This window comes from Tachysurus vachellii, chromosome 16 (genome assembly GCF_030014155.1).
Source record: "Tachysurus vachellii isolate PV-2020 chromosome 16, HZAU_Pvac_v1, whole genome shotgun sequence".
NCBI classification, from domain to species: domain Eukaryota; kingdom Metazoa; phylum Chordata; class Actinopteri; order Siluriformes; family Bagridae; genus Tachysurus; species Tachysurus vachellii.
In genome coordinates, this window is record NC_083475.1 from 16,255,480 (window position 1) to 16,281,953 (window position 26,474).

The 26,474-nt window shown below is 39.8% G+C and overlaps 1 protein-coding gene across 2 annotated transcripts; it reads right to left on the reverse strand.

Moving 5' to 3' along the window:
* Positions 1-971: 971 nt before the first annotated feature.
* Positions 972-26,474, reverse strand: net1 (neuroepithelial cell transforming 1). 2 transcript variants are annotated; one of them, XM_060889143.1, is made up of 11 exons: positions 26,244-26,474; positions 19,273-19,339; positions 13,582-13,641; positions 4,716-4,991; positions 4,138-4,200; positions 3,896-3,992; positions 3,724-3,800; positions 3,372-3,629; positions 3,081-3,251; positions 2,734-2,920; positions 972-2,630 (listed from the first exon to the last, which is right to left on the reverse strand). In XM_060889143.1, exons 1-11 carry the CDS (start codon positions 26,393-26,395, stop codon positions 2,263-2,265), a joined length of 1,776 nt encoding a protein of 591 aa, XP_060745126.1. In that variant the 5' UTR covers positions 26,396-26,474; the 3' UTR covers positions 972-2,262. The 2 variants fall into 2 exon arrangements, with proteins under 2 accessions (XP_060745126.1, XP_060745128.1); XM_060889145.1 differs by lacking the exons at positions 13,582-13,641; positions 19,273-19,339; positions 26,244-26,474 and adding an exon at positions 7,187-7,476.

The following is a 26,474-nucleotide window of genomic DNA, read 5'->3' on the forward strand; positions in this document are numbered from 1 at the left end:
ATATATATATATATATAAAAAGTCTGAGTGACTGCATTTCTCTGTCCTTTACAGCATTCATTCATTTATCCTTATCAGGATGACAGTCATTTAAATTACGATTTTTGTATTTTGGGAAATAGAACCACACCCCACACTAGTACTGTGGGCATTTGTGTGTTTGCCAGTGTTCAGAGAGCATGGCAGTAGGATTTATTATAAAAAAAAATCAAATACAGGCACAAACACATGTAACACTAAACAGATTCTGTAGTTTTTCTTTACAACCGTTTTAAGCGATTCTTCCCGGCCATAGACAGTGTTTCTGTATCCCAAGGTGTGGTCTATCACAGTTTATTATCACAGGTCTATTACCTACAGGCAAATTATTCAAGCCAGTCTACCTATCTGCATGTACTTGGGAGTGGGAGAAAAACTCACATGGATATGGGTTAAATAGTAACCCAAGCTCAGAAAGACCAGGGCACTCAGAGAAGAACCGTTTAATCACTAATTATGTTGGCTTTGTGGAAGTACCAGTACTCAGATCGCTTAGAAAAGTAATAGCAACAAACTTCAGACCAGGATCTACAACATATCCGAATTTGGTGCATGTGGCTCAAAAGTCCTAGGAGGAGTTATTCTTGATAAATTTTTGTCTAAGCTTAAATAGGACAACAGAATGTTGGCTTCTACAAAGCCAACAATTAGTGGGCAAAGCGATAGCTTTAACGGTTAAGGCTCTGGGTTGTTGATCGTTTGGATTTCAAGCCCCAGCACTTCCAAGCTGTTGTAGCAAGGCTCTTAGCCCTCTCTCTGCTAAAGGTGCTGTATCATGGCTGACCTTTGCTCTGACCCAAACTTCCTAAAAAGCTGGGATATGTGATCAAATGCATTTCTCTTTAATGTAGTTAGCTCAGTTTGCTCAGTCCATTGAGACCATTATCATAGCCATTAGTTCAGTTTGCTCCTTACAACAAAGACAAGACCCATTTTCAGATGCATATCTTACACAGATCTTTATTGTCCCTTTAATTGTGTTCTCTTTGTACAACACAGATTTACAAGCTCACTTCAGACTTATAAACGTACATACATCAACATAGCTCTGTCTTTTATACAAGCTATTACTTTTTTCCCATCCAACATTCACTTTTTGCCTATCTTTCCACTTGCTTTTTATCTTTCCTGGTAAACACCATGCTTTTCGCCATCACATCCAACATTCGTGCTTTGTATAGGACACTACAATGAAACACAACCAAAAACTGTGATTGAGCGTAGTGTCTAAAATCAAAGCCAGACTCTTCTTACGCAATGCAATTCAAACATCTTAAGCCATCATACAACATACACATTCTTTGCCAGCTATTTCAGTGAACTATTCTATTTATACAAGCATTTACATACCATTGTACAATTAAAGCTCCATGCAAGATGCTACATTGAAAAGGTATCCGTTTCTGTCGGGAGTTCGCTTTCTTTCTTTCTTTCTTTTTAATAAAAAAAAAAAAAAAAAAAAAAAAAGCCAACATGGCTCAGTTTAAATTTTACACGAGTAAAATAATATACCACATATCCTGATATTGACAGTGTAAATCACAATGTGACTGTGATTTCATTTGGTTTTCAAGAAAAAATGGATTTAAATTAATTGTTTTTCCAAAACATGTAAAATGCGTACAGCAAAGTGTCAAGCTGATAAAACAACAGATACTGTCTTCAGAGGAATGTATTTAAATTCAACTCTTCCACTAGACCTTTCTGATTTTGATCATTTCTTTTCTTTGTGGCTGTTCTTTTTCCTTATTGTATCTTTTGCATACAGTTTGTTTCAGCTGAAAGCTACAGTGCTGTTTCAAAAACAAACAAACAAAAAAAAAAAGAGCTACAGTAAATTTCTGATTAAGAATATATATATATAAAAAAGATAACATTTAATTACAACCCAAATTAATAATACATTAATACCAAACTAACAGTAAACAGGGCTTGTGTGATCTCATGCTCACTCTCACACACTGATCACCGAGTGAAAGCGTGTACGTGTGTAAAACACTTCTTGAGATACATGCAGTTAACCCTTGCGAATACTGTGTCTCCCTGGTCCAGATTTGCTCCCCATGGGTTGTCTTGGAGTGTGTGGGGGGGGATTACAAGGGATATAGCTGCCATTGAGGACAGTAACAAAAAACACTGCTGAAGATCCACAGAGTTCCAGCACACATAAATACAAGTCTGCTCTGGTAGGAGCTTAAAGTCCATGTAGAGCCCAGGAGCTCTCTACACCATGGTTTCCTTCCTTTTGCCCAGAGAGTAGAGCATGTGTTTGTCCTTTTTAGATTTCCTTGGCGAGCTAGATGATGTGGAGGATGAGGACGAGGAAGATGATGTAGAGGTGGTGGAAGGTGTGGGGCTGGGAGGCTCATTGCTTTGAGGCAGGTTCTCGTCCGTCTCCTCCATTTGGACGATTGAGGACGCTGTGGAGGAGCGGCGATTGGAGCAGACAATGGAAGCATCGCTCTGGATGACAGACATGGCACTGCGTAAGCAGTTGAGCCACTGCTGCTTGTGGAAGATGTCGTTGACTTGAAGTGTATGTGACTGACCCTGTGCTGGGTCCTGGAAACGCACACGGAAGATGTTCTTGGCTGCAAGAGGACAGAGAGTAGTGGTAAAATAAACAATTCAATCAAGCCAGCACATAAATATATACATTTATGTATAAACATACATAACAGCTCTGAAGCTCACCTTTGTCCGAGTTGCTGAAAGCCCCTCTGAAGGACCCACCCATGCGCACGTCTCCGTCCTGCAGGTCCTCCAGCACCAGGTCCTGTACCGGAATGGGCTGACGGTAGACCTGGAAACACTGACGTTCGTTCCGCACAACGGGCCGTGTCAGGACCAGCACTTCATTGAACAGGAACACGTGCAGTTTCTGTAGAGATATGCACAGAGATTGCGTTAATAACTGAGCCTGTTCTCTATGAGCATTTTGGGAACAGAATGAATCATGGGTCAAAGAGTCATATGATAGATTAGATTTGATTATTGAGCAATAAACTTTTTATTGCACTGGGTAAACGTGCTAGACTCACCGTGCCACTCTTGTTACGCAGCTCGCCATGGCACAGCAGGCTCTTGCACTGCTCTATGCGTGGATCTTTCTGCTTGTCATCCAGGTACTCCAGTTTATCAATGTAGTACTGGCATTCTGACTCGCCTTTCTTCATGTTAATGTCAGTCAGCACATCCTGAATAATGCTAAGCTGTGGATATGCAAATATAAACCATTATTTCAGAGTTAGGTCTCTAATTGCAAAGAATTCTCTAGATAAAATGTGTGTGTGTGTGTGTGTTTTCTAGTAAATCTGTAAGAGAATACTCACAGCTTCTTCAAGGCTGGCAGTGTCTGGGTGTTCGGGCGGTGTGTGTCGGAGGATCTCTCTCAGCAGGAGAGGGTATTTGACCAGCCGTGATCGGGGAATGTCAAGGAAGCTCCACAGGTCCAGCTTCCTGCTGAAGGGTGACTCAAGACAGCGCTGCAGGAAGTCCTGCACTTTTGGGTCCTGCTTTTTCTGGTCCAGCAGGGCTTTGGCTGCCAGCTGGTTGCTGCAGTATGCCCGGTATGCATTTAATCTGGGCAGCTATAGATATAATAAAGGGTCATTTATTCAAAGTCAAACTAGGATGCTTTAATGAACACAGTGAAAGACGGTAAAGAGAAGTCGCAAGTCTTACCCAGTTGACTACGATCTGGCCGATCTCTCCAACTGTCCCATCAGGGCCTGTTGCTATAGCCAGCTGTGCCAACAGATCTGACAGAAGGATGAAAGAAGGTGTTAGATGTTCTGGATTTCGAGCAAAAAGCCGACACCAAAGCCAGATATGAAAAGTGGATTGTTGTGTATACCTTCATGAAGAGGGATGTAAGCATCCAAATCTCCAAAGATGGCAGTCAGCTCCTCTTCAGACATGATTGACAGTTTCAACATTGGGTCATGGTATGCCTGGGGGAGAAAAAAAAAGGTCCCAATTATTATTATTATTATTTTTTTTTTAATTAAGTCAATACTAATGTAGTTCAGTCTACAGCTAAACTTAACGTTAAACAACATTTGCATTCTCAAGTGCCAATCCGCAACAAGTACCAACCTTGCGGGCAAGCTGGAGGTCCTCAATCAGGTCATGCTCTCCTCGAGACAGCTCAAATATGGCCTGCATGATTGCAAATCAAAACAAGCCATTACTTTAGACATATGGTACTTTTACTGCCAAAACAAACCCCAAGAACTCAAGAATTTAAAAAAAAAAAAAAATCAGAGTAGTGCTGGCTTAGTCTGGCTAAACTAAATGATTTTATTTTTCAGATCAGAATGTACTATGGCAGATTGCTTTGATGGCTGACTGGAAAGACTGAAACTCTTGGAGAGGCCCAAGTCTGTGCACCACACCACCTATTAGCATAATGGTGTGATGCACAGATGTAAAAATCCAGTCGAGACGCTCCATTTCCAGTCCTCTCGGCCAGAGTACACAGCAAATGAAAAGAAAAAAAAGTGAAACCCGAAGAAAGTAAGTGGGAAGGACCAGGGAAGCAACAAGCCAAAGGCCCTTAGGGTTTAATAAGTCAGCACAGTCTGATTCAGTGGTGTCTAACTGGGAGTCAGGGTGGATTTACTATTCTGGCATGTATGCTGCCATCTGTTTTCTGCAGCCTTTGCTTTACTCACCTCTTGTCTCTTTATCTCCTTTGTGGAGAAAGTTCCTTTTTGGTGTACATCTAGGGTTTCGGACCAGAGGGTGCTATTACGGCGTTTGGGTGGTGTGGGTGCTGCAGCCTTGCTGCCTGCCTTGTGCTGGGGCACGCCCGGGGAGCGCCCGTCGCCCCGCAGTGAAGCCTGCAGGGTCTGACCGAAGCGCCGGACGGCCCCATTCTTCGCGGGGGAAATGAGGTTCGCCAGCGAGGTGACTCGGCCCAGTGGCCGCACACGCTTAGTACTGGGTTCCTATAAAAGATAAAGGGGAAAAATTCATTAAATGATTGGTTTGCTTTTGATGCAGCCAGAATTCAGATAAAAATGCATTACTAGTCACAGGACTCCCCCCCATGTAATTCAGATTATTGAGGGCTGAATTTCGGTCAGACAGGCTGGCACTTCCTGGGCTGCAGAAATTTGAGCTTCTAGAGGCAACAGCTGTTGAACACATCATGAGGGAGTCCCCTTAGCATGAAAGAAACACAAAGGCCTCTTTCTGCCTGCCTGCAGCCATGGAGTTCAGGGGGTCTACAGGCATGCCCGGAATGTACAAGACCCCTGTCTCAGCTGTCCCATTCTCAACTAAATATGTGATATCACACATGCTCGAACTGCCACGTTTGTCTATTTAATTCACTTAGTTGCATTGTTCAACTCACTTTCAGAGGGAATTATGAACTGTTGTACAACTGTAAATGTATTCTTATGTTGGGACAATCAGTTTAGGTCAAAAAACATTGCACTCTTAACTTCTCTGCTCCACCCACAGACTGACCCATCTTTCCTTCTCTACTCCCTTATAACCCTTCAGTGAGGCTGTCAGCCACATGTTAAGACAGGCCCTGCAGGCCTCTTGCGTGAGAGGGAGAAGCACACCTGAACCCCTGTACAAACAGCGTTATAGCCCCAAAGCCATAACGACTGGGACTCGAGCCAAACCGTACAAACCAGAGCAAGGAAAAAAAAAAAGTAAATCAAAACAAACCTGACAAGGTGATTTCACACTGGCAGACCCAGCCGGATTACTTTATACTATAATCACAGTCCTGAAACACTCAAGGGCTTCAGGGGCTGAAAAAAGTGCTTATATCTTTAAAGCATGATACAGACAAATGACAGTGTGCACTCTGTTTGAAAGGTGCTATTAAATATGGATGCCTGGCTTTCTCCCCAGAGAGGTAGAGAATGAGACTGTGTTCAGTTTGGCAAAGCAATGCTGATGAACAGATCCACTATTCAGGCTCAAACTGCCTCAAAACAGCTGCAAGCAGATCTTGTCTGAGGTCAAGTTATACTTTGCTCACCAGGACCACCAGAGGGCTACTGTATCAGCCTGTATCACAAGTCCCCTGGGTCTGCTATAGCCAAGAAATGTGGGAGACCACATACAAGAGAATACTGGTTGTCTTGCAGCAAAAAGCTGATGGAGGGTTTGTCAACAAATCTGCTAATCCTTCAGATTGAATCCCAATCCTCTTGCTCAAGCTAGCAATTTAACACAAACCACGGCAAGGATTTGTGTGCAAATCACCTCACTGTAGACTTCTTCACAATACACAACTGTTAACCATGTTGTGGAGAGAGGAACAAGCAGACACAGACCGATAGGGGATGCTATTTTTGGATTTGCTGAATTGATCAGAACTCCTGTGAGAGAAAGTTTTAGTAGGACCTGGAATCACAAAGCCCTTAAATTAGTTTACAGTGCTGTGGTGCAGACAGCGGTTGGGGGTCTTCTGTTGGGGAATCCATCTGGCTCCCCTGCTGTGGAACTACTGGCTTTCAATACAGAGCAAAATGTTAAACTGCTGATTAAACAAGAAGTGGGGGGTGACTTGTGAAAAACTGGCAAGAAGAACTGTGAAATGCAAAAATTCAATGAACAATTTCACATGTTCCAAAATGCCTCATTCACAATTCTTTGCAACTTCCTGTTCAGTTTTCCTGACAAGACAACCACTTCTCATTCTTCACTTCCAAAAATCAAATAAAGGGGAAGAGGAGCCCAAAGAGTTGCTCTTATCTAATCCTGCTTCCCCATGGTGTTTGCCTGGGGACAGGCACACCTAGGCCATGAACTACAGTACTCGGTAAACTGCTGGAATGCTTTTATTCCAGCAATGCGGGCCTGGAGGCCTTAACAGGGTCTGCTTTACCTGCTCATCAGGTCTGCAGTAGTTCAATATAACTGCCTGTTCAGGCACATCATGGTTGTCATTTAAAGAAGCACCACTCAAACAACCATCTAATCCTGCGACCAAGGACGACCTTTGTGCTCCTTGGGAGTGTGCACACACCTTAGAGAAACACACCTGTAGCACTTGCTAGGGCAAAGTTCTCATTCTATTGATAACATTATAATCACAAATTCTGTGTTGTATAATACACAAAATAAAAGCTTGAGCAACAAAACTGAATGTAATTTTTAACCACTCAAGGCTTACCTCAAGTTCTTTGCACACTTGGTTCTGATAGTCTATTTTCTGTAGAGTCCGTTTGATAGGCACCACACCAGGTTCATCGTAAGCCACCATTTCTTTTAATAAAATCCACTGGTACGGGTCTGCTATTCCCAAAAATTATCCACAAGTGTAATCCACAAGAGTAAAAAAAATTAAATAAATAAAATAAAAAAAAATAAAGTTTTTTAAAGGTCCGCTGTCTCCCTAATACTTCATTGTCGACCAGAGTGGTGCTGCCTAACTTATAAACGCACACTCGGTGTGCTCTGACAATCTCTAACTTTGTTCTGTTGGATGTGGGACGGAGGAAAAACTCAAATACTCTGAGCTAGTGAGGGAGGGGCCAGAGATAAAGCTCGCCCATTTAAACAGTAAGGGGTGGGAATAAGCAAAGAAACCTGAAACAGTTAGGCCCTCTCGAGTCTACTGTGGCAATGTTTAATCATTCAAAACTCATACAGGCTTCACAAATATCTTCAAATATTTCATATCACTATATGTTGCCTCAAACTTGAAGCTGTCTAGGCGTATTAAAAGAATGTATTGGTTATACTTGTTCTCACTTGCCATGAAAATTACACTGGAAATATTCCACTAAGGGCTTGTGTCCACATGTATTCTAAAATAAAATTGTTATTTCATCCGTTATTAAATTAGTTTTTTGGTATGAATGTAGCAGGAATTTAACACATCAAGTATGGAAGCACATAAAAGAATTTAGCCTCTTAAATAGATCGCCTAATCTCATTTACAGTCCAAAAAGTTGTCCAAGCAAGAACTAATTTTGAAATCTCCCTTTTCGAGATTTACAAACCATTCTCTTTCTGTTGATTACTTTCAGTTGCCATCACCACACCCATTAAATATATGATATGGTGCAAACCCCAAAAAAAGGGAAGCAAATGTTTTTGCACATTTATCAATAGGTTTCACTACTTGCAAAAAGCTTAAATGAAATTTCCCCATCAACTTGCTCACTAATGAGACATGAAAAAAGAGATGAAGTATATTGAAATGCAGTGAGAGTGAGGCCCGTGTGGGTAAAAGTGGATTGGAGCAGCAGTCTCTGATGGTCTAGAGCTGTGTGTCTATAGAGAAGCAGAGAGTCGTTATCAGGTACTGGGGGAGGGAGAGATGATCAATAGAAATACCACTCAATGTGTATGGCGGTAGGGCTAATCAAAAAACAGCTCATTGGTATCTCTCTCGGTATCCATTTAAAAGAATGGGAATCAGGTTTACAAATAACAATAAGTTTCGCAGTACAGAAGTGAGAAACTAACCAAAAAGCAGAAGTGTATTACCAAAATGGCCACACCAAAAAGGCAAAAGTGCTTCTATACACAAACCTGAACAATCAATCAGTTCATCTACATCTGTATAGAGGACATAATTGACCCCTGAGATGTGCTGCACAAAGAGCAAAAGTCTTTAGAATGTAGTTACGGCTTCTTTCTTTCCCATACACCGAAGACTAAGAGCTTCAGCTGCGCAAATGGACCTGTGCACTGTTTGCGCTAAGGCTCGGTGTAAACCGGTGTAAATAAGGATTGTGAATGTGTCCTGAGCAAATGGAGAAATGCCAGTTTAGTGTTACCCTGCAGTGTCAATAGTGAAGTGTGAAATCTTGTGTTTGCATGGAATGCTGATTGAGAGATTGGGTATTTAAATGGTTAGCAGGTTCTTGGCTAAGGCGGCGTCAAATTGCTCTTGTTTACATCATCATCTTACATAGAAGATTACTAGAGGATTCTCCAACCTGGGTTAGGTGTGTGTGTGGAGAGGTTGGCATAGAACAGAAACAATAATATAACACTATACTGTTTTGCAGAGGGGTGTGAGACATTTTGGACAGGAGACAGGGCTGAACTCGCAGTATGACCAGTTCTCTGCCTCCTGCAGGGCAACACCCAGACAGCTGTAGAAAATGGTGTGAACACAAACAAGTCAACGCTGCAAAACTCCTACAAACCACACGCATGACTGAGTCACCACAGCTCAGATCAGTAGAACCAGACAGAGCTATTTCTTAAAAATAAATAAATAAATGGATAAATAAATAAGACCTGAACAAAATAGACTAAACTTTTAAACCTTCATTCTAAGTTAATTGTCCCAAAACTACTTAATCCACATTGATTATTAAAAACAGGAAATAGTCATTTACAGTACTTTATTAATAAATGACTTAATAAAATTTGGCCTATTTCCAAATAGAGTGGCCTATAGACTTGCTTCAATAAAAAGCAGTTGCAGATGTGTCACTCATGTGAATGCACTTTTCTGTGGACTTTTTCTAAGCATCTATTTTGTAGCTTCATCTATGAAACATTATGGGGCAAACTGGGTCTATGCCACAGAACAGACATATTATGGCTTTAGGGTAAATTTTATTCTGCAATTGTAAAAAATCCTGCAGTGTCTAAACTGAAAGAAAAGACATTGGAGCTGAGGGTATTGCTTCATCTGAGTTGAGCTAACTTCTGCCCTCTTCTGGTGACTGAACTGACCACCAATATTTCTATGTCCAATAAAAACTAAATGTTACAAGGACCAAGTATAGCTATTTCTCTAAATAAGCTGTTACGGCTGCACACCTGAGACATCTGCTTTAATGATTCACTTATTCTCCTCCTTCTTACATCAGTGCAGTCTGACTCCATACTATAAAACCTACGCTAAAAACAAACATCCCATAACCATGGTGATGTTACAGCACTAGACCATGGAGGAGTTAGGATCCAACGCATGGTCTAGCAGGACACCTGCTTTCAGTCAGATGACTGTATATAGCTCCTGATTAAGCAGACAGGATGTGACCATGTGCTATACAATCACTGGGCAAGTCTGTACAGTACATGTGCTCGTGTGGAAAGCAGTAAAATACTGTGGAGCTAATGTTTTACGTTCCGTTTAATCTATATCCACTCCATCCCAAAATGATCTCTCTCTTTTTTTTTTTTTTACTATTATTTAAATTTTTAAAAAACTTTACTCACTACAGACATATGAACCAGATTACACAACTCAGTTCAGATTCTCACATATTCCCGTAAAATAGTCCTGCCTATGCTATCCGGTTTTAATTTGTGAAAGTGAAAGCACACACACCCTGTAATTCGGAAGTGGAAAGACAAGGTGTGCTAATTAAATCATCTAGATTCCGACTATTTCGAAAGCTAAAGGTGATGATTTGATTTCATCTGAATTTCTTTCATAACATATCGTACATTGTTTTGAACAATCTCTGTCTGTAATGAGCTGGGGGGAAAACTGTAGACCAATGGTTATTACTAAAGACATTCATATACACACACACACACACAGACACACACGCGCACACACAGACAGACACACACACACACACAGACACACACATAACTAAAGAGCAAGTTTCAGAATCTCAAAGCCTGAAGTCTGATACTGAAAGATTTTTAGGATGTGGACTAATGAGTGTTTACAAATGTCAGAGGATCGTGTAAAGACCAATGGGCATAAACGATAAAGGTGGATATGAACAGATTTGTACGTGGATTTATACAAAAATTGGTTATGCTGGCAAAACTCAATAATGTGAAGGAACATCTCTGTCTCCTGCTTCTGAGTGTGTAAACTTATATACGAGACGACTACGTAATGTAAGCTTCAACTTATCAGCTTAGAATCTGTGATCAATTACTGCAATTTTATATATTGAAACCACTTAATTATTTAAAAAACACACACAAAATACTTTATTTTTTAGATCTGTTGTTTTACAGTTAAGGACAGATGCTGATTTAAGATAAAATGGTGGTATAAAAGGAGGATGGTTCGGGGTGCACACAGACGGTGATTGATGATTTCAGCTGATTTTGACTTTAGACTGGTTCCTGGTCATGAGCTACACTCACAGTTACTTTTTAAAAAATGTGAAGTGTCTTAAACTTGCAGATAATCTAAATTTCTTAACCTCGGGTATGTACACGCTGGGGAGTTTTCATTGTACTTTCCTTTTCACTGCACTGCATCACCAATTACTCAGTAGTTTATATCTGACCAAGTGTACACTCCCAGCAACAGAACTGGTTGCCACAAAACAGAGCAGATAACCAATACTACCCCCAACACACACACACACACACAAAACTAAAATGTACTCCTCAATGCCACTGCATGTTCATGCTTGCTCCGATTCAGAACAGTGAAAATTTAAATAGTAACTGTAATTACTTACACAGTCAATATTATGTTTTTATACACAGTCACACAATGCCTTAATTTCCAGGTGGATTTCCGGTTTACAGGAATATCAAAGATTTAATTTAGTTTCCTTTCACCATTTCTAACAGTGTATGTTTTAAAATGGAAATCTGATCATCAGTGTGAGTGCACTGAGAGAGACTTTATCCATTTGTGACCTCAGCATGTGCGTGGGTATTAAAATATAACCCGTATCTAGTAGATGATTTCTGATGTCAGTCACACGATACACCAGTCTATGTCAGTTTAATCACTTCTACTGGCTCACAGTGCCAACAACTCCTTAGGCCAGGTTGAGAAGGTGATACTAGGGGGGTAGTCAACACCTGTGATGAAGATCCCCTCCTCCTCCCACACTTACACACAGGGGGGCTATTGCGCATACGAGTGAGGGTGCAGTTGTGTTTCCGAAAAAGGTGGGGTTGAGGAAAGTCTAGAACTTGGTGTGGTGAGAGACATGTTTTTACCATGAGACTAAAGTCAAAAGAACAGATGTGTGTCTTGTGCACAGAAATAAAGTTTTCAGTCACAACGTGCGGTTTGAATTGAAGTGTGTACAGAAATAAATTGGTGGTATTAATGTAATAGGAAAACAAAACACCACCACACTGGGTCTGGTTCAGTTACAGCATACAGCTTCACTGCTGTAGCGTGTGTGTTTATATATATAACAGATATAAGGACATGGAGTCTGTTAATAACAGAAGATTTAAAAAAATATAATTTTAAAGAATTTCAGATAATAAATGTTACAAAAACAAAAAACAAGCAACCAAAGAGAAAGTTAAAACAGGATGAATAAAGTGATGGCTATTGTGCAATGCTGTAGAACTGTTTGTTCTGAGTCCTGTGTATGATTTTAGTTAAGCTTTCACCTGTACAACTGTCAGGATGGTTACTGTTGCTATAGGTGTATAAAGAAATCAACAATCCTTGTCAAAGGGGGGGAAAAAACAGAGGTGCCGACCAAACAGGTCTGTGCATCACATTTTCCTATTTTTTTGTTTTAGAGAAAACAAACTTGCCTTGATTACTTCTGAAAAATATATACGTTTTTAATGCACTAATAGGATCAATCCATCAGGAACATTTCCATAAGTGGCCACAATGTTAAATATAAAACTACAGTATAAGCTCTCTGTCATTTTATTATACAGTATATCAGGGGTTTTACACTAAAGACTTTCAGCTTTTCAGTTTCTAATGACATTATTATTTACACAAAAGTGCAACGTTATTCCTTTGCCCAGGGGTGGACAACCCACGGCTCCCGAGCCGCATGCAGCTCTTTGCCCGGGTTCATGCGGCTCTTACGGTCATATCGAAGTTTGTATTTGTGTCTTTTTAATATGCGTGTTCGCTTCGCTTGAGTTCAATACGGTAATTTCATCAAATGCGCATGTGAGTGGGATGAAAACACCTCAAAAGTTTCCCAGTAGGAGCAAGATCATTTGAGTAAACAATTTGTGTCAAGTTCGCTCTCAAAATGGCAGGAAAAAAAAGGTGATGTTCATGTGTGCCCATGTGTATGATGTGGCTCTTTGCGGTAACAGTAAAAAATGTGGCTCTTGGTCTCTGACTGGTTGGCCACCCCTGCCTTTGCCTGTCAGGCTGTGAGAAACTAGCCTAGTTATTTCCAGTTAAATTACTAGATTGTTCGATTCTTGTGTCTTTCGTTAGATGTGTTGCTCATCCAAACTTGATTTGTGTTTGGAAGATGCATAAAATAGGTCTTGTATAAATTAATTGCGTGTTAACCAAATAAATAATGCTTGCAAAGCTGAAGTCGAGACAAATTAATCTAACTCCCTGTAAGAAAAGCTGTAGAAAATTATATAAACAAAGCATGCATGTGCATTGTGTTGACAGCAGTGGAAATACTACTGAACTCTTGTAGAGTAAAGTCAACTTAATATAAACAACATATTGTGTATTTTTGCGAGCAAAGACATTCTGTGTGTGGAGACCGGTCTGAATTCAGAAAACTGGTTGTTAGGTTGTGTATAGAGAGAAAACAGACTTAAAGGAAACATATTACAAAATACAACACAATGTTTGTTGATAATAAAAGGTGCAGTCCAACTAGATCCTATGATAACTGTGATGGACAGAAAATCTCTCTCACACAAACCCACCTTAAAATCAAAGCTGCACAGGCTGACTGCATCTTCATCTTTCTCTCTGCGTTTCCGTTTCTGTGAAGAGACAAAAAGCCGTTACAATCCAATTACCTTCATCTAGAAAGCCTACATGTTCTCCATGGCAAACAAAAAAACATTTCCCCAATACACACACTCACTAAACAGAAAAGAAGCACTGCAGGGACTCACTCTATAGCATTCATTCACTACCAGCTGCTTCAGACATGGTGGCCTGAAGGCTGGGTGGCTGCTTAAAGCAGACATTACTGTGGTTTACAATGTCCCACAAGGAGGCCCATCAAACTCAGGAAGACCATCATTACCCCCAGAAGACTTTAGCATCTGCATGTGTAAATGCATAGGTGTGTGTGTGTGTGGTGAGGCCCAGCAGGTGAAAAGAGTGACCTGCATTGTATGTGCATGCTCCCGTTTCACTACAGGAAGTCATTCCACAAATCTGTGAACACAAAGCCCAGCAGGCCATCATGGTTTAAGTGGTGACCCACTTACAGATTAATAAACTTGCAGTGAAGGACACACCTCAAACTTACCCTCTGAGAGCACACAAATAGAGCGGCTTTAAACCCTACATTTGTCCAAGGCTCAAATCTTGAGCCTGTATAACCCATTTGTGAGTACTGCAGTAACACCAAGCCACGTGTGGGTCTGAGCTAAAACCTGAGCTTCAACTACTTGACAAAACAAGACTATAGTCAACTGATTATAGCATAATTCGGGAAAGTGGTTCTTCATGTGTGAGCTGAAAGTGTGTGTGGGTGTGTGTGTGTGTGGGTTGGGGCCCTCCATCCAGCAACAAACAGGATATATCCCAGTGAAAGCAAAACAGGAAAGCCTGACTGTCGTGTCATGATGTAGAACTGACATTTATGTTTTAAAAGAAAACTGAGTTTAAATTTAGTTTAGAAAAACTTGCCTTGATTACTGCAAACATACATGATTTTATCATGTTTTAACAGGATTTTTCCTTAGATGGTTATAGTGCTAAATTAACCTACTTTATAAGATCAGTAAACTCTCAATCCTCCCCATCTTATATAAACAAGGATTTTCAGCACACAGTACAGACTATTTACATTAGTCCAAGGCACAAATCTTGAGTGTGTATAACCCATTTGTGAGTACTGCATTAACACCAACCCACATGTGAGTCTGAGCTAAGAGGTGAGCTGATTACAGTATAACAGGACACCTGGTTAACAACATGGGAGACATTAAGCAAAGCCAGGGGTTATGATATTTCATGAATTTCTTAGTCTGTTTGAAATCATTTCACCTATTAATCTTAACCTCAAGAATAAAAAAAAACAAAACATTTTCTCAGTTCTATGCAAATTCCACAATGACACTATCAAGCAACAAATACAAATGGCTGCTCGAATTGATCCAGCGTATCTGCCCATTCACAACCTCCATGCCTACCCACAGTTTGTTCCCATTTAGTGTTTGATGCAATAAAAAAAAAACTCCTCGTCTTATCGTGGCATATATGAATGCCATTAAATGCTCCTATTAAATGTAAAGACAATGCAAAGAAAAACAAAAGTTTGGAAGGAAACAGACCCTTGAAATTTGTGGGATTTCTTTCACACATAAATCCACAAATGCCAGTGCTGTCTCAAATAGTGCTATGGTTAAGAGCAAAGTCGGCATTCACTGCTAACAGCTCTGTAAGGTGACTAATTAGATGGGATAAGTGACAACCTCATATAGAAAAATCCCCATTCAGAGACAATAGAGAGAATCAATCAGGCCTTTGATGAAAAGCCTTACTTTGAGATTCAAAAGGGTTAGATAAGTTAGAAGCAGGTGATTTGCAGTCCAAATAACTAGAAACCATGGTTGAGTGTCATTAATGAGGAGGGACTCTGATGTTATTTGGGTGAGAGTAAACAAACTGAATAACACCAAAGAAATCATTTACCTTCTAACTTATTACATACCGATTTAACCACCTTTAACACATCACTAACCTTAAATGGTCTCCTCAACTCTAACTTCAACCTGACTTCAATCAGAAACCTCACCATAATACAAAGCAGTTACACACTGTGCAGACAATGGAAAAAAGTTAGTGTGGAATCAGTGCTGTGGACTGCCAGATAAAAATGGAAAGGAAAACAGTGCATAGTGCCCTGTGGCCTGAATATACAACGTGCCTGATAGGCATTTTCACAGAAACATGTGCTGACAGAAAATACTCGGACATCTCCTCCCTTCCCAAATGTGGAGGATCCCGCTGTTTTTGTTTTCATATAAATTTTCCACTCAATTTAAATGAAGAAATCAGCCAGCAACATTAGGAGTTAAAAATTCTATGCATAGACAGAAATATTTACTCTAGGTAAAAATGACCAGCCTAAGCTGTGCTCATTAAACAGGAATCCCTCTAGAGACAGGATGCTGCCATGATCCCCAGCTACGTTAGGCAACATAAAGTTAGGACAGTTAGCACTAAATTTGAAATACATCAAAATCTAATTATATCATGTTAAACTTTAAAAGAAAACCTCACTACCAAACATATTAAATATATTTAGATTGACTGAAGATCATCTGTTAATTATGTACATGTAATGTAATTCAATGTAAAGCTACAGAAAATGTTTTTATAACTTCTCTACAATTTATTTCCCTCTGAGTGTTACACTGCACTGTGACCCAGCGTGAGATTAGCTGTGGCTGGATAGATTCTCTGAGGAAGCGAGTAAGAGAACTCTCTAGCTCAGGGGTCGGCAACCTTAAACACTCGGAGCCATTTGGACCCGTGTCCCGCAGAAAAAAAAAAAAAAAAAAAACCCACAGGGAGCCACAAAACCCTTTTGACATCTAAAATGAAGATAACACTGCATATATTGTTTTTTTACCTTTATGGAAATTATACAAAAAAACTGTAGTGTGTTGTATTTATGAAATCAATGAACTGCTACCGAGTAAATAAAATTTTATTTCTGCAAGCAAACAAAAATATTTTGAACCGATTGAACTAACCTCAACAAAAAAGACGCTGGGTTGAAGGTTACTTTCAAATAAAATGTTCAATGTCTAATTGAGTCCTCTTCGTATTCATGACATCAAAATTTTAACTTGCCGGCTGCAGCAAACCAAAAATGGTTCTGCTTCTGTGTGTCGGATTTCGCAAGTCAGCAGTTATGACGCATATTTTGAGCTACAAAAAAAATTAAACACGGTTTATTTTAATGTTACAAGAGCATCATAATCTTAGAATTTCATTTTTTTTTTTAAAAAAAAACTAACTAAAATAAAATAAATTTAAATTAAATATTTATTTTCCAAATCTACAGGGAGCTGCAGCAGAGGGATGAAAGAGCTGATCGCTGTCATACAATAGGACAGAGCTGCCTGGTTTTTGTCCAATTTGAGAGAAAATAATGGATGCCAATAATGTGTTGATGGCAGTCAGTGACAGAAAATCCTTATGTAATTATGCTCTCTGGTGGCAGGATTTACACAGCCACCGAAGGTAAGACAACAAGTGCTTCTCACGCAGCTCCTGCATCAGTGCTGACGAGAAGGTGTCACTTCAGCACCAGAGACAGTGCCAGTCAGTGCTGCTGCGGGGCGGAGCTGGGTCAACACCTGCAGACCAATCAGAACTGCTACTGAATCCACCCAGCAGAGGCCAGGCGCCGCTCGAAGGTAACGCTGTCTGTATAGCCGGAACTCTTCACTTGCTGAAAGCCTGTGAGAAGGAAGCTACTCAGGAAGGGAACTACGCCTGGCAAAGCAGAGTTCACGCTACTGCTGACCATTGACTTGCTGATGGTGCCTGCCCACAGCACTCACCGTGTCCGTGCAGCCTCCCCGACTTCTAGCCTCCCCAGACCTCTAGCCCGGCACTTGACCCAGGACAGCACTTACAGTACGTGTTATATGTCTGTTGCTCACATACCTCTCACTTTCTTCCCTTTTTACTTAAATTAAACTGCTCACACTTGCTTCACCCACCCCTTTGTCCTGTGTGTGTCTGAGCTCGCCCCTGCAGCAGCAATACGATACAGCTCATATCAAAAATTAGAGTTTGGGTGAAGTTTGAAATAGCTCAGGAAAAGCCATGCAATCTCAGCATTACAGACAAGCCAAGGCAATCTTTGAAATAACCTAAGCAAGGACATTATTCTGTATTTTCCCCTGAGGCCTCCCAATCTGCTTTAATTCAAGCCATGCAGTATAGCCACATCAAACACACTTTTCTCCCTCACCTTGGCACAGAGATATTAAGGGTAAAAAGAAAAAAGAATGAGGTAGGTATGTGAAACATGTTCATCTTTTACCTCAATAGGTTTTTGAAGGTGAGATAATGAAGAGCCAACTGGAAGCTTAATGAGCCCCATGTGCTCAACTTATGAGCTAATGTGTGTACGTGTTCTGGGGGAAAAGGATACCTTTATATCAAAGCAATCATCTGGCACAGGATGAAGAACCCACTTCTCTTCCTTTCCCGCTCATTTGCCTCGGAGGAATGATGGCTAGAGTTTCACTTGGCCTTCATAAACGGTGGAATTCACCCAGTCTCTTTATTTCCTTTCTAATCTGGCCTCTTCTGCTCTGTTCTCAATCAGACACCAGTTTACATTTACTTCAAATGGCACTTAACTGATCTAGGAGGAATGGGAGCTTTGTAAATTCTCTTATGACGGTGAGACACAGAGCTGGACAAAGGTAGGCTTGAGATATCTTAGGATCAGATGTTTATCTGCAGCAACTGGGCCACAGTCACGCGAAAGCATTTGAGCTCATACGAAAGGATTAACCTTGCCTAACGTAGCAGTCATTATAGGGCGGAGCTATTGCAAAACAAAAAAGGAAACCTTCACTAAAAACAAGTTTACAAGGATTATGGTTGCGCTGTTAAGCTTTGTGCAGTTTGCAGGACTGTCTGCACTGTGACATCAACCTGCAAAACTGAACTTTGTTTTGTTCCTTTAAGATTTTGAAAAGCATCATTAGGCTTAAAAAGTAACAAACAAGGCAATATAACCATCATACGGTAATGGTCTTGTCAAATCTTTACTTGATATGTAACATGACATGGATAAGCATTCCTTAGAGCGAGAAAAAAAAAAAAGGAGGCTAATTCCAAGGAATCCTCAAGAACTGCTCATTAACCACAGTTTTTCGTTCTCAAACAGCTAAATCCTAACAAAACTGTTAAAGTGATATGCTCTTTGGCAGTGTTCATGTCATTGTTCAATATTGTAATATGTACAAAATGGAAATCTCCATTAGTGAAGGTACCATGAGGCTAAACACTTCAGTATTTAACCAGTTAGAATCCCAGGGAAGAGCTGCGTGTGAGGACGGACAGAATAGAACTCACTTGTGCTAGTGGCTAGAGTGACAAGACAGAACAGGAAAAGCTACTACTAGATGTACGCGCGCACACACACACACACACGTTTTCATCAGAAAGAGAAGAGATTAAAAAGCTATAAAACACACTCTCTGACAAGGATCAATGGTCTCTTACTTTTGTCTAAAAGCCCCCTGTGAGGTGTTGGATGACAAGTGTTTCACTTTATCCACAAAAACATGTCTTCTATAGCCACTAAAATACCTCACACATAAAAAGCACAAATATCTTTGTGGAATGAGGACTACTTCTGAGAATAGCCAGTGTAGGACTCAAAACAATAGTGTACTCACCAAAGTGAAGTCCCACTGAGGGCCGGGTGTACGAAAGGTGAAAGAACTTCCTCTTCTCAAGGGAGGCCTAAAGCAAGGAAAATAAGGGTAATTAAAAGAAAGAAAGCAAAAAAAAAAAAACAAAAAAAAAAAAAACAAAAAAAAAAAAAAAAAACCACCAATGATTAACACACAAAACACTATGTACATTTAACCAGTTTCATCAGGTTCTACAGTGGTCCCCAAACTGTTTCCACAAATTTGGAAACACACAATAATGTCTTTATATGCTGTAGCTTTACAATTTCCCTTCACTGGAACTTAGAGGCCCAAACATCTTCCAGCATGACAATGTCCCTATGTACAAAGACGACATGAACTGCCATGGTTGTGGTGATGGATCTCAAGTGTCCTGCACAAGGCCCTGACCTTAACCCCACTGAAACTGACTGCACCGCTTCACTAACCTGACTTCACTAATGCTCATGTGGCTAAATGAGCAAATTCACAAAGCCACCCTCTAAGGTCTAGTGGAAAGCCTTTCCAGAAGAACTAAGGTTACTGCAATTGCAAACAGGTTTTAAATTTAAAACAAAATACTCAAAAAGTACATATGGGTCTCAAGTTCAGGTGTCCACAAACCTTTAGTCCATAAGGTGTATTGCATTACACTAGCATTATACTCACACATTTAGCTGTCAAAACACACAAGTTACATACCACACCCCGAGCCTGGTGTACTGCTGCTTTCTATGATGCAGCATCTTCGGCTGACGATTGTAAACGGACACAGGATCGTTTGCAGCCAAACGTAAGCAATCACACCAACTCTTAATCCTCTAGCTTCTGCACACATTCAGAGGATCCAGTGCACTAGCTCTTCTTTTCCTGATTCCCACTTTGTCATGCAGTGCTTTCTTTATTTAGGGCCTGCGAACAACTGTGTTTGTGGGGTCGTGTTGACACAGATTACAAATCCTTTTTCAGTTGCACAGGTGAGAAACCCCCTCCCTCATACACTGAAACATTCTTGCATTCATCAGCTAATCTACAGTGTGTGAGTCTGACTGGGGTTACCACTCACCGACAATCTGAGTGAATCACTTCAGCCACAGAAGTATTATTGATTTTTTTTTATTATTAGAGAAAACAGTTAGCGCTGTCTCAGACGTTCTTGTGCTACATCTACATTATCTACATAAATCTCCAATAAGGAGACCATAAAACAAAAATTGCCCTTTGTAAACTGTAATTAATTCACATCCCTGGCTTTTGTGTATAATCTATTACACTACTGCAATAAAAACTTTGCGCAGTTATAATATAGCTGTAACGTTCGGCATCTTTCCAAACACTTCCATTATTAGGTTTATACACATGCTTATATACTGGGGTTGCATGTGGGCTGCAGAAGTTCAGTGGTTAAGACAGTAGACTTCTTGCCAGAAAGTTGGGAGTTCAAATCCCATCGCTGCATGATGTACAAATGAGATAAATGGAAGTGGCTTCTCCCAAATGCCATACGTCTAAATATGAAAAGCTTCATCAAAAATAGCCTTTAAATAAATATAAATATTGTCTGATTATGTTCAAAACAAGGAAGAAATAAAACATTAGTAGGGATTTCACCTCTCAATTAATTTAAAATGTAGTAGTCCATGTAAATCATTATGTACCCTTTGTATTCATCACCAACTGATTATATGAAAGGACAGATGGGTAATTCAACATGTCATTTCTACCCCCTCTCTCGCTAAACAATTTAAAGACTCATGAGCACTGTGGCATCCTTTTCATTCTAAGGTAAACCGTTTAAAGTTCTTTAACTCTTCTGAGACACGACACTGGTCTCCTTTCAGCTGTTGTTCCTCTCATGTTTTTGTGGCACACAGGGAATGTGACCACAGCTAACAGAGAGATGTGTGCAGAGTCAGGGTGGTCTAGAAAACTGTACTTTAACTTAGCGCACACGAACCTCTCTGTGGTCTAAAATTTATACATTACAGTCTCACATAACAGAACACTCTTTAGTTTAGGTTCTAAGACACAAGTCCAGTGGAATAAGTAGAAATAAGCAAATCCTGCTCTTTACTTCACAATACTGTAGCCAAGTATTAATACCCAAACTGGTCGACTGAAGCATCTTGTACAAACCCGCAGTTGAACGAGCTGTGCATTATCATCCTTAAAAAAACTCCTGCACATGTTGTTAGGAATAAGAGTGAGCTAATGTCTAGTGTATGAGAGTAGGTGTGATGTGGGGATCAGATCGCTGTAGCATAATAGTTGAGCAGTTTTATAAAGGAGAATGTGATATGGGTGAGAGAAAAATAAAAGAATGAGCAGTAATTGCCTGAAGGCTGAGAGGAATTTCAACCATGAATGCCGGATTATGGTTGCTGATTGATCACAGGAAATAACAAGCAAATCCAAACAGTCGCTATATGTGTGCGTGCGCATGTGTGTGCATGTTGCAGGCCTGATTAGAAATGATTAGGTTGTTTCCGGAACTGCGTTAGGTGCTGTTTTAAAAGTTGTTGACCAAGTAAGTTTTCTGGGATAAACTATAGCTTTAGTGGTTAATCGACAAAGCAGTTATATACTGATAACTGACATAACTGATGTCGATTAAACAATTACAAAAAAAAAAAAATCAGAATTGGGAAGTCATAAAATTGCATGCTATGCAAAACATTTCACTTGTTGTTCAATGTGTAATCACCCAGTGTTGTGTACATGTAGATTCTGTAATACCTGTGCGATATGTCGTCAGTCAGCGGTGTCGCTTTACCGTCACGGCTCACTGACCACAAACATCTCTTTGGAAAATACATTCGCCCAAAATAAGACTAAGAAAAAAGCTGAGACAAGAAAAGAAGCAGCGATTCTTGATCCCTGATTACAGATTCTTCAGCCAGCCTCCTCAGCCGATTCTGACTGTCTAATTTTAATCTTATACTTTTTGTTCTATTTCTCTTATGTTCTGTAAAGCTACTTTGAGACAAAGTCCATTATTAAAAGTACTACACAAATAAAATTGAATTGAATCTGTATGCTCTTTCTGTACTGCATCAGTGCAGGATGTAGTGAAAATGGTACTGAGGGTCACCAGGGTCTGATAGCTGACAGTGGACCCCGTGTACTAAATCAGGAGCATCATGGTGGCGCAACTATACACAACAGCTCATGTGACTGAATCCTACAATTTTCAGCACTAAAAAGACATCAGGCGAGGTGCGACATTAACAACTTTATCTTATCTTAATGATACTGATCAAGGTTACAGACCATCTGTATTAATGGACTTAGTGTATGGCCAAAGGGTATGTTTACATCAGAACATTAAAACAGTGCTTACAGATTTAATTCTTATTTATTGTTTATAATAAACTCCACTTTGCTGGGAAAAGTTTTCAACTACATGTGTGGCTGTGATCATTTGTGTTTAGCCATTGGTGAGGTCAGGCTTTATGTTGGGTGAGGAGGCCTGGTCAGTGTTCCAGCTCATAAAAAGGTGTTCAGAGAGATTCACACGAGGGACCTGTGCAGGACACTTGAGTTGTTGGCAAACCGTGTCTTCATAAGTTTTGTTTTGTGCACAGGAACATTGTCATAATTTCTGTCAGTTGTCTGGTGGGTCTACGAACATCGATTCATCATTGGTCCGCGCCGGTAAATAAAAGGGATTTGAACTGAACCAAATATCCCTCACTGTACATTTTGATAAAAGAGTAAAAAGCCCTCAAATCGAAACCTATCCACCCTTCCTCGCACAGACAAACACACACCTTGAATTAACTGCCAATCTTGTGCAATGGAACAATGATATAATTCACAGTCTAGCGTTTACATCATCCTCTTCACACCCACACAAAATGCCACAGGCTGACACGCTCTAACCTCAAATCCAGAATGTCAAGCCTAAACAAAATAAGTTTAAACCTTATTAAGAATACCTGTGGGGAAATGACAGACAGCCTTAATCTTCTGTACTGCTCTGTACATGTAAAGAAGCTCAAAGGACTGTATGGGAAAGCTTCCGCCTGAGCGTTAAAGTCGTTACTGCTTTTATGTGACTGGGAAGTAAAACTCATCACGAAGGACAACACTGAGGGCCTATAGCCCAAGAATGCAAGCAATGGATTACAGCAAAACTTAATAAGAAATAAACTGTTATTTGTAAAGTAAGAAAGATGAATAACAGTGTGCGTCACTGAAAAGCCCCTTGGGCATGTGTTTATATATGTAGGAATGGGAGGGACAGGGGAACAGAGCAAACACATCAGACATTTCCAAGGAGTTCATTACACAGAAGAGAAAATAGAAAAGAGGTACTTAGTCATTAGGATCACATTATCAATATGTGAAAAGCTCCTTTTCCTAAGAAGCTCTTACCAATAGGAAATCATATATCACGCCATGGCAACTAGCCAGATACTGAAATGATGAGTGTCTTCAGAAAAAATAAAAAAAAAAAAAAAAAATTCAGCTTTACTGTTCACATTCATCTTCCTAAACATTCTGTTCTTCATTCAGACCTGATTTATTTGTCTTAAAATGGCTAAAGTTGTCTTTATCTGTAACTTTATGGTAAGACTTTCATGAAAAGTATCAGAGTTGATCTTCTTGATGTACTTTGTTCCCTCCAGCACTGGTGCAATGGTGATCCATCTCCATCAAGATACAGTGAGTAACAAACTGCAGAACAACAGATCAGGTGTCTATGTGCTGTAGGAGTGTGTGACAGAATGAGAAACTTCAGTAGATACTTCAGAAGGAAATGCAGAAGCTATAAAAGATGTTTCACTGTTTCCAGGAGAGCAGAAAGTCCCAGACCAGTCCTTTATCAAATTAGCAATATGTATATATTCTTTTGTGCATCCTTGGAACCTGAAGGTTGGGTGAGATATTTTTGAAGCTATGTGCTGAAATCCCCAAATCACACAGGAATGTAGGAATAACAATTCCTTGAACAATTCATTATATCACAACTTCTTGTAACCATTTGTGTCGCATTTTGTTGACGCATGAATCTACAGCCTACGGTTGAAATAATTTAGCTCTAAAAATCATACATCACACTATTCTGCATATTTATTCCTATGACAGTTGGTGGTGCTGTTTATCTGCTTTAAGTCATTGGGCACTGGCTAATAAATAAAATCTGACATTAATACATAGTAAAAATGAAACTTTTGTGATTTTATTTTTCCTTGCTATGGGATCTGTTTGAGGAAGTGGAGATAAGGTACAAATTTCAAATTCTCATATTAAACAACAGCAGTTTGATTATAATTTTTGCATTTTTCATGTATGCAGATGAAATTCTATTAAAGCTCCATATTGAGGCTTGTATTGTTTTTCAGAGAATCACACAAACCATGACAAACAAGGCCTGGATTCTGGACCAGTCACATAACTGCTTCCTTTTGTGTGTCTGAAATTGCAAAACCAATCCTTACTTTATGATCGTTAGTTAGATTGTTTAAAGTGGTGGGTTTTTGAGCTGCTCTGCTCATGTAATAGAATCGTTTAATCTATTATCTATTGATTTAATATAATCGTTTAATCTATTACATTAATAATATTATTGACAGCAATTTGGTATTTATAGCCACACTTAAATAAAACCTCTGATAATCGCCATAACATTGTTAGGTTTCCGTTTGTGCACCTAATCAAAGTAGCTTTATCAACACTCGAGTTCATCGTTTTTAATTTTTGCAAAACAAAAGAAGTCACTGTTTATACTCCAAGACTTCAAGACCTTAAGCAATCACAGAAAGCCTTGAAGTTAAGCAAGGCTTCATCCTCCCACGATTAGATTCAAGTCATACTAGTTTCTTTTCCCAGAATAGCATAATGTCCAAAATGTTATATATTTATGTTCAATACTTTTTGGTGGGATAATGGGGAAGACTGAAAAAAAAAATGTCTGGCAAGAAACCTTAAAGCTTGTAAGAGTCTGAGTGCCAGTGTAAACCTGCCTTATCTCTGACTCGTAACAGCATGTTATTCGCTGTTATTTTTTCCCCACTGCTTCTACCCTTTCTACCCATCTCGAGGAATCCAGAAATTGTACCAGCTCCGATTGTCTTCCGTGCCATGAAGATTTTGGACCTCCACTGAGATGAGGGTGACTCTGAGAGGATCCTGAGGCATCTAGTTAGACTCTGCGATACTAAAGAGGAGACGCAACTCCATGTGGTCTTTGAGGACAACAACCTCCTCATCAGTACAACATTTGTCAGACTGTATATTTATAATCACACCTTCAGTGTCACCGAAATGAGGATGAAGTTCTCCTTTGAGTTTGGTTCCTCTCAAGGTTTCTTCCTTTACCATCTAAGGGAGTTTTTCCTCACCTGAATCACCTCAGACTTGTTCATTGGAGATAAATACAAACACATTTAAATATATTTAAATATTAATCTTGAATTTTTTGTATTATATTAATCTTTATAATAACCTTTTGTTTTATGTTTATGTTCTGTAAAGCTGCTTTGAGACAATGTCAATTGTAAAAAGCACTGTAGAAATAAACTTGAACTGAATTTTCCTGCTGAAGAACTCCTAGCAGTGTGTGTGCAGCGCCACCATGTGGTGACAGGAGGAATTACACCAGCCAGCCACCTGCCACTTTAGTTAACTAAATAAAAAACGTATTTAAAACACAGTATATCTTACAGTATATAATGTTATTATGCTGATTAACCAGAGTTACAATTTATATCTCAAATTCGTTGACTTTCTTTCTAGTTTATTCTGTTGGTGTAAACAAATGAAGTTAGCTCGCGAGCTAAAATAGTTAGCTTAAACTGTCGCGCAAATAGAATAAGAACCATTTCTGATGCAAACGATGTCAAACGACATGACAGAATAAAGAGTTTAGACGCACGCAGAAAGTGATGATGTGGATTAAAACGGAATTCAACACTAAGTAAATAGCGCGCGAGAGTTAGCATCTTAGCTAGCCGCCATTTTCTCCTCACCGTTGGCTGCTGTTGTTGTTGCTCCCGGGGGAAGAATCCTGCGCGAGGACACTCGACTTTCTCTTACAGCTCGCTTTTCTCTTTGGTCTCTCATTATTTCTCGTCTCTGGAACCGCGTCTTGTGTCTGGTCTGTTTCCTCCATTTTAAACATGTAAACTGAGGGGAAATGTTTTGGTATACAAACGAACACCGACTAGTGACTGTTTGAATACGGCGGAAACTTGAATTGT

What these genes read in the sequence shown, in the direction of transcription:
- net1 (XM_060889143.1), bottom strand. Translation starts at nt 26,395, where the DNA reads ATGTTTAAAATGGAGGAAACAGACCAGACACAAGACGCGGTTCCAGAG. An exon ending in ACCTCCAGCTTGCCCGCAAG is followed by an intron (nt 3,993 to 4,137) that starts GTTGGTACTTGT and finishes TTTCTCCCCCAG; the next exon opens with GCATACCATGACCCAATGTT. An exon ending in TTACATCCCTCTTCATGAAG is followed by an intron (nt 3,801 to 3,895) that starts GTATACACAACA and finishes TCCTTCTGTCAG; the next exon opens with ATCTGTTGGCACAGCTGGCT.